Source organism: Panthera onca, chromosome A2 (assembly GCF_046562875.1).
Source record: "Panthera onca isolate mPanOnc1 chromosome A2, mPanOnc1 haplotype 2, whole genome shotgun sequence".
Lineage (NCBI taxonomy): Eukaryota > Metazoa > Chordata > Mammalia > Carnivora > Felidae > Panthera > Panthera onca.
This window is the reverse complement of record NC_138340.1, coordinates 4,790,131-4,803,859: the sequence shown is the minus strand read 5'-3', so window position 1 is coordinate 4,803,859 and position 13,729 is coordinate 4,790,131. Positions and strand designations below refer to the sequence as shown.

The 13,729-nt window shown below is 54.0% G+C and overlaps 1 protein-coding gene across 1 annotated transcript; it reads right to left on the bottom strand.

Annotated features, from left to right (window-relative positions):
- Positions 1 to 6,663: 6,663 nt before the first annotated feature.
- Positions 6,664 to 9,506, bottom strand: TNFSF9 (TNF superfamily member 9). Its single transcript, XM_060630003.3, has 3 exons — positions 8,713 to 9,506; positions 8,205 to 8,235; positions 6,664 to 7,451 (listed from the first exon to the last, which is right to left on the bottom strand). The coding sequence occupies exons 1-3, from the start codon at positions 8,962 to 8,964 to the stop codon at positions 6,952 to 6,954; spliced, it is 783 nt and encodes a 260-aa protein (XP_060485986.1). The 5' UTR covers positions 8,965 to 9,506; the 3' UTR covers positions 6,664 to 6,951.
- Between the last annotated feature and the right edge of the window lie 4,223 nt (positions 9,507 to 13,729).

Genomic DNA, 13,729 nt, shown 5'->3' with positions numbered 1-13,729 from the left:
CTCCCAAATGCCCATGAGACACAAAATGTTTTCCAATTTTACAGTTGAAGACACACTAGGCACAGAGAGGTCAATGCACTTGCACAAGGGTGCACAGCTTAGCTAGCACTGGCAGAATGAGGGCTTGAACTCAGCTCTGTGTGAGTCTAAAAATGCACACTCTGTATGACCCAGCAATTCCACTTCCTGGTATATATCCAAGAGAGTTGAAATCAGGATTCCCCAAGAAATATCTACACTCTCATGTTCACTGAAGCATCATTCACAATGGCCAAGATCTGGGAACAACCTAAATGACTCCTGACAGATAATGAAAATGTGGTGTAGCCATATCATGGGATACCACTCAGCCCTAAAAGAGAAGGAGGGGCACCTGGGTGGCTCTGCTGGCTGAGCATCTGACTGGGGCTCAGGTCATGATCTCATCGTTTGTGGGTACAAGCCCCGTGTCGGGCTCTGCGCTGAACTGACAGCTCGGAGCCCGGAGTCTGCTTCGGATTCTGTGTCTCCCTCTCTCTCTCTGCCCCTCCATGCTTGTGCTCTGTCTCTCAAAAAAAAAAAAAAAAGTTAACAATTTTTTAAAAAGAAAAGGAAACCCTGCCCCTTGCAGCAACACAGATGAACCTGGAAGACATTATACTAAGTGAAGTAAGACAGACACAGACTGTAAGACAAATACCGAAGATTTTCTTGGTATGTGGTATCTAAAGTCGTCAGATTCGTAGAAATCTGACCCCAGGGGCAACCGGGTAATTGTTCACATTCAGTGGGGGCAGAGGGTCTGTAATGCAAGACGAAGACATTCTAGACTTCCCCTGTACAATGTTATGCCTGTAGCTGACAAGGGGAAGTGTTGTGCACTTCCGATATTGTTAACAGGGTAGCTCTCACGTTAAGTATTCTGAACATCATTTTCAAAAATGCTCTGTGACCCATCTCTGCTCCTTCCTCACCATACTGCTCCCAGCACACACACACACACACACACACACACACACACACACGGGAAGCTGCTGCAAGGCTTCAGGCTTTCCACTCAGCTTCCATCACTGCAAATTCATCCCACAACGCTGCTGGTGGGGAGATGGGAGGGTGCAGGGTCTCCGCTCAGTGTCTTCAGACCCACACCCATCCTGGGTAGCAGAGGTTTCCTGGCAGACTGAGTCAGAGACTGAGGGAAGCAAGAGAGAGATGAGAAGAGCCTTGACTCTTTGCAGAGAGGTTGGAAACTGCACTTGAAAAGTCTGAGAACCCTCAGCCAGGAAACCCCCCTCCAAAGGGTCCTGCCCCTGGGATGGTGTGGGTGGGCCATCACCACTTTGTACGTCCCACCTCTTGTGAAGGGTCTGGATTTACATCCCACTCTCTCATACAACTCCACAATCCCTGATCCCAAACCCTAGAAGTCAAATGTTTTGGAATCCAATATTTACACTGGTAATAGATAGATAGGTAGAGATATAGACAGATATCTAGATATCTATCTCTATATATCTGACCTCACCCCCAACACAGGGCTTGTAAACTCTAGTAAATTCCTAAAATAAAAGACTAGCAGCATCTTTGTTCTACGAGGTGACTCCGGGGGGTGGGGGAAGGGGACTCTGATGACTCCTTGCTGGTGGCTGAGAATTGCTTATTGGTGTCAGGAAAAGCCTCCACAGATTTGGTGGCCAGAAGAATCAGCAGTGGTTTTGTGTGAGTAATAAAGCAGACTCGTACCATATATGGCCTCATATTAAAGGGGACTCATACAGTATATATTATACATATATTACCACCACACACCACAGGCTTCTGGAACAGCACCCATTAATCAAGCATACTAACATCCCTATTATAGGAATATTTGAGCTAAGGAATAAGTAAAAATCATAAACACATTCACATGAGTTCAGTCCATTTGGGCTGCTGAAGGCGTTTATGAAGATTTTTCTGTTTGGGGATTTTAGAGTTGTGGATGCAAGACTATGAATCCATGGTCGTCTTTTTTTTTTTTTTTTTTTTTTTTTAGGCTTTTTTATTTTTGTTTTTATTTTATTTTTTGAGAGAGAGAGAGAGAGCGAGCAGGGGAGCAGCAGAGGGAGATTATTAAGCAGGCTCCACACTCAACACAGAGCCCAACATGGGGCTAGATTGCACAACCAACCAAGAGATCATCAAGACGGGAGCCCTGACTGAGCCACCCAGGCGCCCCTCTGTGGTTGTCTTTGCAACACCACATCTTTCTAGAATTGCCTTTGTAACTTTATAACCCCTATCTTGGCAAGGGTGTCTTTATGACATCACAGATGTGCCATTGTACCCCCTCTCCTTTGTTCTTGTTTTCTTTTTAAGTTTATTTATTTTTGAAAGAGAGAGAGAGAGATGAGAGAGCACTAGCAGAGGAGGGATAGAGAGAGAGAATCCCAAGCAGGCTCCACACTGTCAGCACAGAGCCCGATGAAGGGGTCTATTTCATGAACCATGAGCTCATGACCTGAGCCGAAATCAAGAGTTGGACACTTAATGGACTGAGCCACTCAGGCATTCCATTGTTTCTTTGTCACACACCCATATGTCACTGTAGAATTCCATGTGTGAGTTGGTGTGAAATGTATCGAGTGCTTATCAAGAGCCTGGCACTGTGCATTAAGTGTCTCTTAAAGGCAACGGAATCCTGTAACCATCTGTATCAGTTGGCTAGGGCTATCACAACAAAGTAGCACAAAGTGGGTGTCTTAAACAAAACATTTATTCTCTCACGGTTCCGGAGACCAAAAGTCCAAAATCAAAGTGTGGTCAGGACTGGTTCTCTCTGAGGCTGCAAGGCAGGGGTCTGTCCCAGGCCTTGGTTTATCGATGTGCCTCCTCACCATCACATGGCATTCTCCGTGTGTGTGTGTGTGTGTGTGTGTGTGTGTGTGTGTGTGTGTCTATCTCCAAATTTCCCCTTTTTACAAGGATGCCAGTCATACTGGATTAGGGCCAAGCCTAATGACCTCCTTTCAACACAATTACCTCTGTAAAGACCCTATCTCCAAATACAGTCACATTCTGAGGTCCTGAGCAGGTAGGGCTTCCACATATGAATGGGGGGGGGGGGGGCACTATTCGACCCCAACTTTTCTGTATTCTATGAGGTCACTTGGAAGTGACTAGGGCTCCAGGAAGCCTGGTTCTACAACTCACACTGTCAACCACTCTGTTATTAGCTGTCTGATCTTGGGCTAACCTCCCCCGGCCTTCGTTTCTTTGCCTGTAAAATGAGAATTAAAATAAAATAGCAGCTTTCTGCTGGAGTCTTTGCAAAGCAATTAGTGCCTGGGAACAGTAAGCATTAATAAATGTCAGCTGTAATTACTGTTACTGTTGTCGAATTCCATCTGTATACCTTGGGTATTGGTAACATCCTACGACATTATGCGGCCTAAGTATCCTTGTCGTGGGACACGCCCAGACCCAAATAACCCAGGAAGTAGGACAGACTCTCAGACCCCAAAACTACCAAGAAAGGCACCAACAACCTTGAAGGCCTGCATCCTCCAGCAGCAAGGAACAGAACCCACCCCAGAAGGAAATTCATGGGAGGGCACCCAAGTTTCTCATGGCTGCTAAGGGTAGATACTAAATGTACTGGGTTGAATAATGTCGCCCCCCCCACCCCCGCCGCCACGGGGTGGGGTGGGGTGGGATGTGGGGTGTTCATGTCCTTTCTGGAACCTGAGAGTGTGACCTTACTTGGATATAGGGTCTTTGCAGATATTACCAGTTAAATTAAGATGAGGTTATACTGAAGTAGGAAGTTGGACGCTCTCCCTCCAGCAAGAGCAGTGTCCTTATACAAACAGAAGAGAAACACGAGACACACAGAAGGGAACCAGTCATGCCACAATGGAGGCAGAGATGAGAGTAACGTCGGTAGCCAGGAAAGGAACGCCAAGGAGGGCCAGCACCCACCAGAAGCTGGAAGAGGCAGGGCTGTTGGAGAGAGCATGGCCTTGCCAACACCTCGAATTCGGACTTCTGGCCTCCAGGACTGGCAGACAGTAATTATCTGGTGCTTTAAGCCACCCAGTTTATGGCACTTTGTTGGAGCAGCCCCAGGAAACGAACGCCACTAGGGTTTCCCCACATCACCTGGAAGAGACAAGTAGGGAACCTAGGTAGCTCCTCTGTCTCTCTAGGGCTCTTTGGTCTCATCTGCGAATCCCCATACGTCTTCCTTCCCCCTTTCTGTGTCTGCACGTGGCTCCCTCCACGCTTCTGTGACTCCTGATCAATACCCTCGGTAGAGCCAGGCCTGCCCCTGTTCCTGTGCAGAGGACGTGATTGGCCCAGATCGAGTCATGTGTCCACTCTGGCCCAATCAGCTGCCCCCGAGGACTGGCGTCACCGGGTGCTACTCAAAATAGGCAACAACCGGGCTTCCAGGGTAGCCGGAAGCTGGCCCCTGGACCAAGGGTTCTGGGAAGCGCCCTTCCCCCAACAACCCTGGAGGTGCACCAAGGGCAAGGTTTTGGACGGCAAGGGCGGAAGTCCAGAGGAAGCATCTAGCAATGGGGGCAGGCGGTAACAGGCATTTGCCAGCGTGTGACCCAGACTAAAGCGATCTTGGACAAACGGCCACAATGATCACTGTTAAGTGCGGCACCACACACACACACTCTTTCCCTTTTATTTAACCACACCCTTGAGTATGGGAGGTCCTTGATCGGCTCTGGTGCATGACTCAAACATGCTCCTCCTGAGTGCCCCCCCCCCCCCCACTATGGACTCCCAGCCTCCAGCAGGTCTGACAGGAGGCGGGGGTTTCCAAAGCCACTCCAAACGGCCTTCTGCCTGTAAGCCCCCTTAATAAACCGTTTCTCATGGAGCTGGACTGGCAGACCTTTTTCTCCCGTCTTAACAGCTCCTCGGGCCTTTAGAGGTCATTTTGCACTTGCTTCCTTTTCGCAGAACAACCAATTCGTTTCATAATTTCATTGCCAATATGGGGGGAGGGGGGGACATTCACAGGTGTCAGCTCAATGCCAGTTCTGCCCACTCAGGAGGGACTCTTTGAGGACGGGTAGAAGTGGGTCAGGCAAACGGCATTCGCCTCCACACCCGCAGCCTCACTGCCCATCCCACAACCCCCGTCTGGCCAGTGCAGGCCACTCTCCCAACTCTGCTTCCCTCATTCCCTTACCTCCTCCTAAGGCCCCTCCAGGTCATCTGCTCTGTGGGGACTTCTCTGCCCACCCCAGCCTCTTCCGTCCTGCATAAGAAGCCAAGATTCAGGGGTGCCTGGGTGGCTCTGTCAGTTAAGCGTGGGACTTCAGCTCAGGTCATGATCTCACAGTCGGTGGGTTCAAGCCCCGCAATGGGCTCTGTGCTGACAGCTCAGAGCCAGGAGCCTGCTTCGGATTGTGTCTCCCTCTCTGCCCTTCCCCAGCTTGCTCTCTCTGTCTCTCTCTCAAAAATAAAAACATTAAAAAAAAAAAATAAGAAATTTAAAAAAATAAAAAACACGCGGAGATCCAGCTGGTTTGTGTTGACCAGCAGGCAGACCTACATGGTGGGGACGTTATGGGGCTGGGGGAGCTGGCCTGGCCCGGAGACACTGGTGTGCTAGCAAATGCCTAACAACCAGCTCTCCAGAGGGGGGAAAATGACTATGTGCACTTATTATCAACTTTGTTGGCAAAAATGTGCAGCACAGAATCTGCAAAATACATATATAAAATACTTTTCATTGCAAACTCCATAGTCAATTCTGACAGATGACCTCCCTTGATTTTTCCCACTCCTGTCCCCAGAGCCACCCGGGATTCCAAGTGACAACTGAATATTGGTTGATCCTGTTCCTTTAAAGACGCAGATGGCCTGGGATGACAAAGATGTCCACGCTCACTGGCTTGCCAGTCATGTTGAGCAACATCTTTGCTAAATCCGATAAATGGTCCGAAAACACAAGACTTCCTCAATTTTCCGTGTGCTATTCACAACGCAACAGCCCAAGACAGGACACGCTTTTAAGCATAATCTACATGTTTAACATCATTTTCTCCATCGCTGTCTTAAACGGATGATCCACACACAACACATGAAGCCGACCTGAAGCATTTGCAGGCAGATGCCTCTTGGCTGATTTTAAGTTACCAGCGTGAGGTCACGGAACACAGTCGGCAAGCCAGGTCCTGCAGAATGGCGTTCCACGGCACCTCCGCCACAGATACAAGAAGTAGGTGACTTCAGGAGCCCAAATAATAATAAGATGGGAAAGAAATCCCTAAAGTATAGGATAGTTAGGTCTCATAGAAGGTAACTCATGCTGCCTGGCATGCAACAAAGCCTCAATATTTCGTAGTCATTAAGTTTGTAAGTATTGTTTAACCCCGTGCCACGCCCCACCTCATGCCCCCCACGTGGTCTGGTCATACGGGGTCGCACGCCGTCATGGTTAACAGGGTCAAGCGGGCATACCTGACGGCCAGCTTGGCAAAAGCTGGGCTATCTGGCCTGCTCAGGGCCGCGTCCCCAACATCTCAAACAGTGCCTGACGACACAGGAGATGCTCAAAACAAACTCCATGCGTGAAGGTCACACAGCGTAGTCACACGGACCCCCAAAGACCAGCCCCTCGAAAGCCGCAGCAGGGCTGTGGATGAGTCTTTATTTCTCACATGTTGACATAAATAGTTGTTTTTTCCTGTTGTTTGCTGCTCTGTCTCCAGCCCTGCACAGGGCCTGGCATATAGAAGATGTTCAATAAATATACATTGAATGGATTAATACAGTGGACTAATATAAAGTACGCCGTTGAGCTCAGGCTCAGAATAAATACCAAAAGTTCGACTTGAGGCAGGAGTGGGAGAGAGTCCCATTGGAGAGTCCTCGAGGAGGGGGTCAGCAGCGGGGACCCCTGCCAAGCCGGGTGAGGTAGAGTGGCCGGGCGTCACCAAGAGCCCCGGTGAAAGAAGGCAGCATTCATTCTCTGTCCGGAGGGGGGTACCCGGGCCCAGTGTCAATGGGCCATGGAGGCAGGGAGAGTCCAGCAGGGACTTTGGTGGCCACTCGGAAGAGGCCCAAGATCGTGGCGCCCTGCTCAAGCTGCCAGGCAGGGTGTGCCCCCGCCTCTGCGCGCAGGTGAACGCCCAGGCGCTGGCCTGGGCCCAGGTGCAGCAGGCTGCTTCGGAAACCAGAGGCCGAGTCCGGGGCTTTGGAGGATGGAGGCGGCAGGTCCAAGGTCAGGGCCAGGGCCGCAGCCCCAGCGCCCAGGGGCTGCAGGTGCAGGGCAACGGAGACAGAGCCCGAGCCGAAGCTGGATACCACCCGCTGCAGCTTCAGGTGCAAGAAAACATAGTAGACGCCAGGCTCTGCCACCATCAGCTCCCGCGAGTGCTGGTCGTAGCTCAGGCCGGGCCCCAGGAACACCCCTGCCAGGGCTGGGTCGCTGTACCACCGCAGGGGCCCTTCAGTCAGCTGTACTGAAGGAGGGAGGAAGAAGAGGGGAGGTTGGCTGAGCACTGCTGGGGGGCAGAGGTGCAGGCCTGGGGAGGGGCGCTGGGGAGGTCTTGGAAGGAAGAGGTTCCCAGAGGGAGGTGAGGCTGGTAAGGGAAGGAAGGGGTTTGGCCAGGGAGGGCAGGGGGGGATCTGAGGGGCAGGGGGAGGCGCCTCAGAGAGGGAGGAGGTGGAGGGAGAGGTGGTGGGGGGAGGGTCTCAGGAAGCGGGAGAAGACAGAGGGGAAGGGTGGGGAGGAGAGTCTGAAAGGGGGAGGGGGAGGGGAAGGGGGAGGGGAAGGGGAAGGGGGAGGGAGGGAAGAATAGGGAGGAAGCGTCTGGAAGGGGAAAGAGGTTAGAAGGAGGTCTCCAGAAGCAGCAAAGGGAACCGGGGGAGAAGGAGAGGAAAGTCAGGACCTCGGGGAACCCAGTGGGAGAGACAAGAGCAGGCTGGGGTCTGTGGGATCAAGCCACAGGTGCCACGGCAGGGGTGGGGGTGCGGGCGTCTGAGGTAGGCACATTTGGAGGTCAGAAGAAGAAAAGTGGCACCCAGAGAGGGTCATGGGAAGGTCAGAAAGACAGAGAAGGTTCAAAGAGGTGAGGGGACAGCTCTTAGAGAGTGGGGGGAAGAGGGCCAGATGGGGGGAGTGGAGGCCTCCCTCTCCCGAGGGTTCCTCAGCCTCCTGGCCACCCCCGGCCCCCACGCCCCCCCCCCCCAAGGGAATGACGCAGGACACTCACCATCTTGGGCCACCAGCTGCGCGAACACGGCCTGCGAAGAGGAAAGGCGGAAAGTGGGATGCAGGCCCCCCCCTCCCGCTGCCGCAGTCCCGGGAGAGCGGGGGAGGGGGGTCCCCGGGGTCCGCGCAGGCCTTGAGCCCCCCGCCCTCGCCCCGCCGCGGGCTCCAAACGTTCAGCAGGAGCGCACACGCACACCCCAGGCTGGTGGCTCAAGCTGGCCCCAAGCCCTGGGGTCTGCCCGGGCAGAACCTCGTGGTTCAGTAAAGAGGAGAGGAACCCTCCGGGGGCCCCCTGGGGAGGGACAGGGGGATACCCCAAGGGTGCGGGAGAAAAACCGAGGTCCTCCGGGAGCTGAGAAAGAGCCTGAGTCCCCTCAGCGGTTCGAGGTGACTAGCCCTCGGGGTCCGGGGCCCGGGATGCAGACGGGGTGCCGCCGGGAGGGGCCCCCGCGAAGTCCTGCGGAAGCAAGGGGTGCGCTCGGGGGCCCCGGGGCTGGGGCGCATCTCACCTGCGGAGAGTCGGGGAGGCGGGCGCGGGCGTCGGGCGGCTGCTCGGGGACGCGGGGGAGGCTGGGGCCGGGCGCCGCGGAGGCCGCGGGCGCGACCCAGGCGCTGAGCCAGCAGGCGGCGCAGGTGCCGGCGAGCAGCAGCAGCAGCAGCGCGACGCTGAGGGCCCAGGGCAGCGGGCGGCAGGCGGGGCCGGGGGGCGCGGGCGGCCGCTGGGCCTCGGGGTCCGGGACGGCGTCGGCGCGGGGGCACATGGCCGGCGGCGAGCGGCTGCAGCCGGGCCCGGGGCGCCGCGCTTTATAGCGACCCTCCGGAAGCCGCGTTTTCCGGGGCGGGGCGGGTGGGGATCCCGGCGTCCCGCCCCCCTCGGCCTTCCGTGCGAAGTTTCCCTAACTTTCTCTTCTCTGAATCTCCACTCTCCTTCTCCTTTCTCGCCCTCCGAGGGCCAGCCCGCCGTTTCCTCTTCGTCCCTACTTGTCTCCCGTGCCTCCCGGCGATCTCCCTCCGCCTCTCTGTCTCTCTGGGTGTCTCTTTGTACCTCTGCACCGCCTCTTTTCCCTGTGCCCCTCTCGCTCGCTCTTTATCTGACCACTGTCTCCGTAGGAGGTCGCGCGGGATCTTTCCGTCTCTCGGCCTCATTATTTCCGTGCGTCTGCTTCTGTCTCCCCGTGACTCCCCCTGTCTCTCTAGGCCTCTGCCTCTCTGATTTTCTGTTTCCCAGTCTCTGTCTCCTCTTTCCCTTCCTTCTTGCCACTCCCTAGGCCCTCGCCCCGCAGCGCTCCCCTAAATCCAGCATATCTGCGGAGGGGTCAGAGGACAGCCAGCCCTCCCCCCCCCCCCACAACCCTCCCTCACCTTCCCGGGGAGCCTTGGGCCTTCCCCATCTTGCCCCCACCCACCCACCTGGGCGCTTCCCGGCAGGGGCCCCCTCTGGACCCCGCAGGCAGAAGGCTGGAGAGTCCAGGTAGAGAAATCCCCCTTGTAGGGAAGAGCCAGCCCTGGCTAAAGCAGAGGAAACTCAAATTTCCCATTCGCTGTCCCTGGTAGAGGCGGAGGTGGAGGCGGAGGCGGGAGGAGGAGCGGAGCAGGGGCCAAAACTCGGCCCCAAAAGAGGAAGCCACCGTTCATTAAGAGACGGGCGGCCCTGGAAAAGTCCTGAGCTTCTACAAAAGCCCTGCTCTGCCCTGACCGGCCCGGCCCGGGTGGCCACGCCAATCCTCTGACCCTCTGCAGGCCTCACTTTCCCTGTGGGAACTGGGAGGGCCCGCAGGACACCTGATCTCGGCCCTGCTTGGGCAGCCAGGAAATGCAGGGGGTGGGAAGGGGGGTTATGCTGGTTCAACTGAGTTAAGTATACGATGGCACGTCCCTGCCTTCTGTCTTGTTGTATTGGGCCTCCCTGGGGAATTAGGGGAAGAAAACAATGATGACACTGGCCGTTGTTGGTGCACAGGTGCTAAGTGCTTCCGGTGTGAGTGGTTTATAAGGTGTGATACCCGAACCAGCAGCAGCACCTGGGGATTTGTTAGTTATGCAAATTATAGCACCACAAGCTAGACCTGCTGACGCTCTGGGAGCGTAAACTCTGGAGTCTCTGAGGAGTCTCGGTGGGGATGAGCCCTCCAGGCCACTGCATCATACCGGGCACTTGCCGCCGGAATGTTCTTTCCCCAGACCGGCAGACAGGGGACACCTTCTTGACGCTCACTTTCCGTTCCAGCGTCACTCTGGGCAGAGATGATGAGCCCAGCACCGGGTACACTGTGCTTTTTCCCGAAACCCCAGCGCGGTCACAGCTAGAGCAGTTGTTTTCGAAAACTAAGCCAAAATTGTCAGCCAGCAGGCTGGGGAGCCAAAATGATCTCTCTGGCACAATGCCGCCATCACCATCCCCCAAGGCACGGTGGTTGGCGGCCACCCCACCCCCCAGGGCTCCGAAAGAGAGTGTGATGGGTGGCAGCTAAGGTCCAAGAGTCACCCTGGACACCAGAGCGTTAAGTACACCGGTGCCCCTGAATGCAGGAGCTGAAATGTCCCCACCGCAGCCCTCACCACCCCCACTCAGCACCCAGGACTGGGAAGATGCGACAGTAAAAGGCCCATCTCCTAGGCACCTGACCAACCAGGAAGGAAGATACACAGATACCGAGGCCAAAGGGCCCCCTTCTGATGGCATCACTCAGCCAAGAAGCTCACAGGCCATGGGCCAGTCTGGTTTTGTTTCGTTTTTTAAGGTTTTTTTTTAAAATGTTGGGGCGCCTGGGTGGCTCAGTCGGTTGAGCATCCGTCTTCGGCTCAGGTCATGATCTCACGGCTCCTGGGTTCAAGCCCTGCATCGGGCTCTGTGCTGACAGCTCAGAGCCTGGAGCCTGCTCCGGATTCTGTGTCCCTCTCTCTCTCTCTGCCCCTTCCCCATTCACAGCCTCTCTTTCTCTCTCCCTCTCTCCCTCTCTCTCTCTCTCTCTCTCAAAATAAATAAAAACCAAAAGATTTTTTTTAATGTTTTTTTATTTATTTTGAGAGAGGGCACACGAGTGGGGGAGGGAGAGAGAGAATCCCAAGCAGGTTCCACATCGTCAGCGCAGAGCCCCATGTAGTGAGAACAAGACCTGGGCTGAAATCAAGAGGCAGAAGCTCAACCAACTGAGCCACCGGGGGCCCCTTGGGCCAGTCTGTTTATTATTAAGTCCTACCCCCACAGTAGGCCCACAGCCAAGGATTGCCTCCACTGACAACAATGGTATTTGGGGGACCACAAGCATCACCTTCTCCGATGACCTGCATGAAAGTGTCCCCCCTTGGGGTCCCGGGTGACACTGCCCCTGCTGAGTTTCCTTGAGAGCATTTCCACCATCTGAAATATTCTTATTTCTTTATTTCCTTGCTGGTTTTGCCTACAAAATTGTTATCTCCTGAAGAGAAGCATTTCATCTGCTTTGTGACCCTTCTCCCTCCAGTGCCCAGAAAATGGCAAGCCTCCATAATATTCACTGAATGAATGAATGAATGAACAAGTGAAGTCTAGCATGACAGTTACCCACACAGGCTCTAGAGGTCAAGAAACCACAGTCCACGAGCTACAAAATTTTCGTTCCATTTTTTTCCGGTTTTGAGTGGCCGGGGAAAGTCGAAAGAAGAATTATTTCATGGCATATGTGCAAATTACATGAAAGTCAAATGTGAGTTTCCACAAATAAAGTTCTGTTGGCATGTGGCCACGCCCATTCATTTGAGGGTTGCCTATGACCGTGTTTTCAATACTACAGCAGAGCTGAGCAGTTGCAACAGAGACTGGCCCACAAAGCCCAAGACATTTACTCTCTCTGGTCCGTTTCAGGAAAAAAAAAAAAAAAGTTGCTATCTCTGCTCTTGAGTTTGGAATTTCAGCTCTCAAAGTTCTTGCTGTGTGATCTCAGGCAGCCTGCTTCACCTCCCTGAGCCTCATTTTTCCTATATGTTGAAGGGAATAAAAGTAGGTCTCAAAGGCTGGTTGAGAGCTTGCCGTGAGCAGTGCCAGGCACAGAGTAAATGCTCAATAAAGGTGGGCTGGCATAGGGGCGCCTGGGTGGCTCAGTCGGTTAAGCGTCCGGCTTCGGCTCAGGTCATGATCTCTCAGTCTGTGAGTTCGAGCCCTGCATCGGGCTCTGTGCTGACGGCTCAGAGCCTGGAGCCTGTTTCAGATTCTGTGTCTCCCTCTCTCTGACCCTCCCCCGTTCATGCTCTGTCTCTCTCTGTCTCAAAAAAAAATAAATAAACGTTAAAAAAAAATTAAAAAAAAAAAAAAAAGGTGGGCTGGCATATATGATCACTGAATCTCTTACAGCCCCAGTACAACGTCAGCCCCGATATGTAGATGCAGAAACCAAGACTCCAACAAAACATTGAAGTCGATGAGCCTCAGTGACTCACGATGACTGTTCTGAACTCCTCCCTGCACCAAGGGACTTGGAAGAGTCCTATACACTACCCCCCAAGGAGAGGAAACAAAGCCCAGCAGACCGGGGAAGGATCAGGCCACAGCCAGGGAGTGCCATGACGCGCTGCTGTGGTCGGGACATCTGAGCCAGGCAGCCCTGCCCACCGTGAGGCTCTCACCATCACCCTGCTGGCATCCCACGTTCACTGGAGTAGCACCTCTGCGTTCAGCTGTCTCCCCAAGGCGAGCGTGGGCCCGGTTTTCCTTGCCTTTAGGGGTAGGACCTGACTCCTCACCCTTATCATCACAGCGTTTGGGGGGGGGGGGGCGCGCTGGGCAGGAAGTAGTTGGAGGGAGGAGTACCATGCCTTCCCCCTAGGGAGCCCAGTGAACAGGCATACCCCAGGAGGTATGCCTTGATTTTTCTTAGCAAAATTCAGTTCCTGATCTCTGGGTTCTACACTTCTCTCCAGCCCCTGCAGGTGGCCCTCCCCCCAGCCTGTGTCAACTTCTAGCTGGCCTGGATCCTCTGTCTCCCCTAGGGCAGAGGCAAAGCGTAACAGAGACTGTTAGTGATGTCTGCTGAGCAAGTACACGAGGGAGAGAGCAAGCAAATGGGGGGGGTGGGGGGTGGTAAACAAGAAGGAGAAAAAAGGGAGAAATCAAATCAAAGAGAGTTGGTCTTGAGCCACGGCAACGTTAACATGTGTTGAAGGAGGAAAGAGACACAGAAGGGGGACTCGTGTTACACAAGTTAGCCAAGTCTCTGGAAAAGCTAGGTTCGGGTCTCCGTAGCCCTAGATAGGACGGAAAAACATAGGGCCCCATACGTGAGCGTGTGTACCTGTGGTGTTGTGTCAGCACTGCAAGGCATGGTCGTGCAAAGCAATTCAGCTTTGTGGAGTTGGAGTGCATGACCAGCTACTCCAGAATTGTGTGTTTCCCATGTGACGTTGTACACTTGGGAATGAGGAAAGGGTATGGGGGGAAGGGGGTCCCGTATATGCACAGCTATGTCCCTGCTTGAGAAACAGCACTAGCACATGATCCAAACTGCTCAGCTTCTAAGCCCAGCTGTGCCTCTTGCTAGTTGCATGATCTTG

What these genes read in the sequence shown, in the direction of transcription:
- TNFSF9 (XM_060630003.3), bottom strand. Translation starts at nt 8,964, where the DNA reads ATGTGCCCCCGCGCCGACGCCGTCCCGGACCCCGAGGCCCAGCGGCCG. An exon ending in GCCTCCCCGACTCTCCGCAG is followed by an intron (nt 8,236 to 8,712) that starts GTGAGATGCGCC and finishes TCCTCTTCGCAG; the next exon opens with GCCGTGTTCGCGCAGCTGGT. An exon ending in GCAGCTGGTGGCCCAAGATG is followed by an intron (nt 7,452 to 8,204) that starts GTGAGTGTCCTG and finishes TCCCTCCTTCAG; the next exon opens with TACAGCTGACTGAAGGGCCC.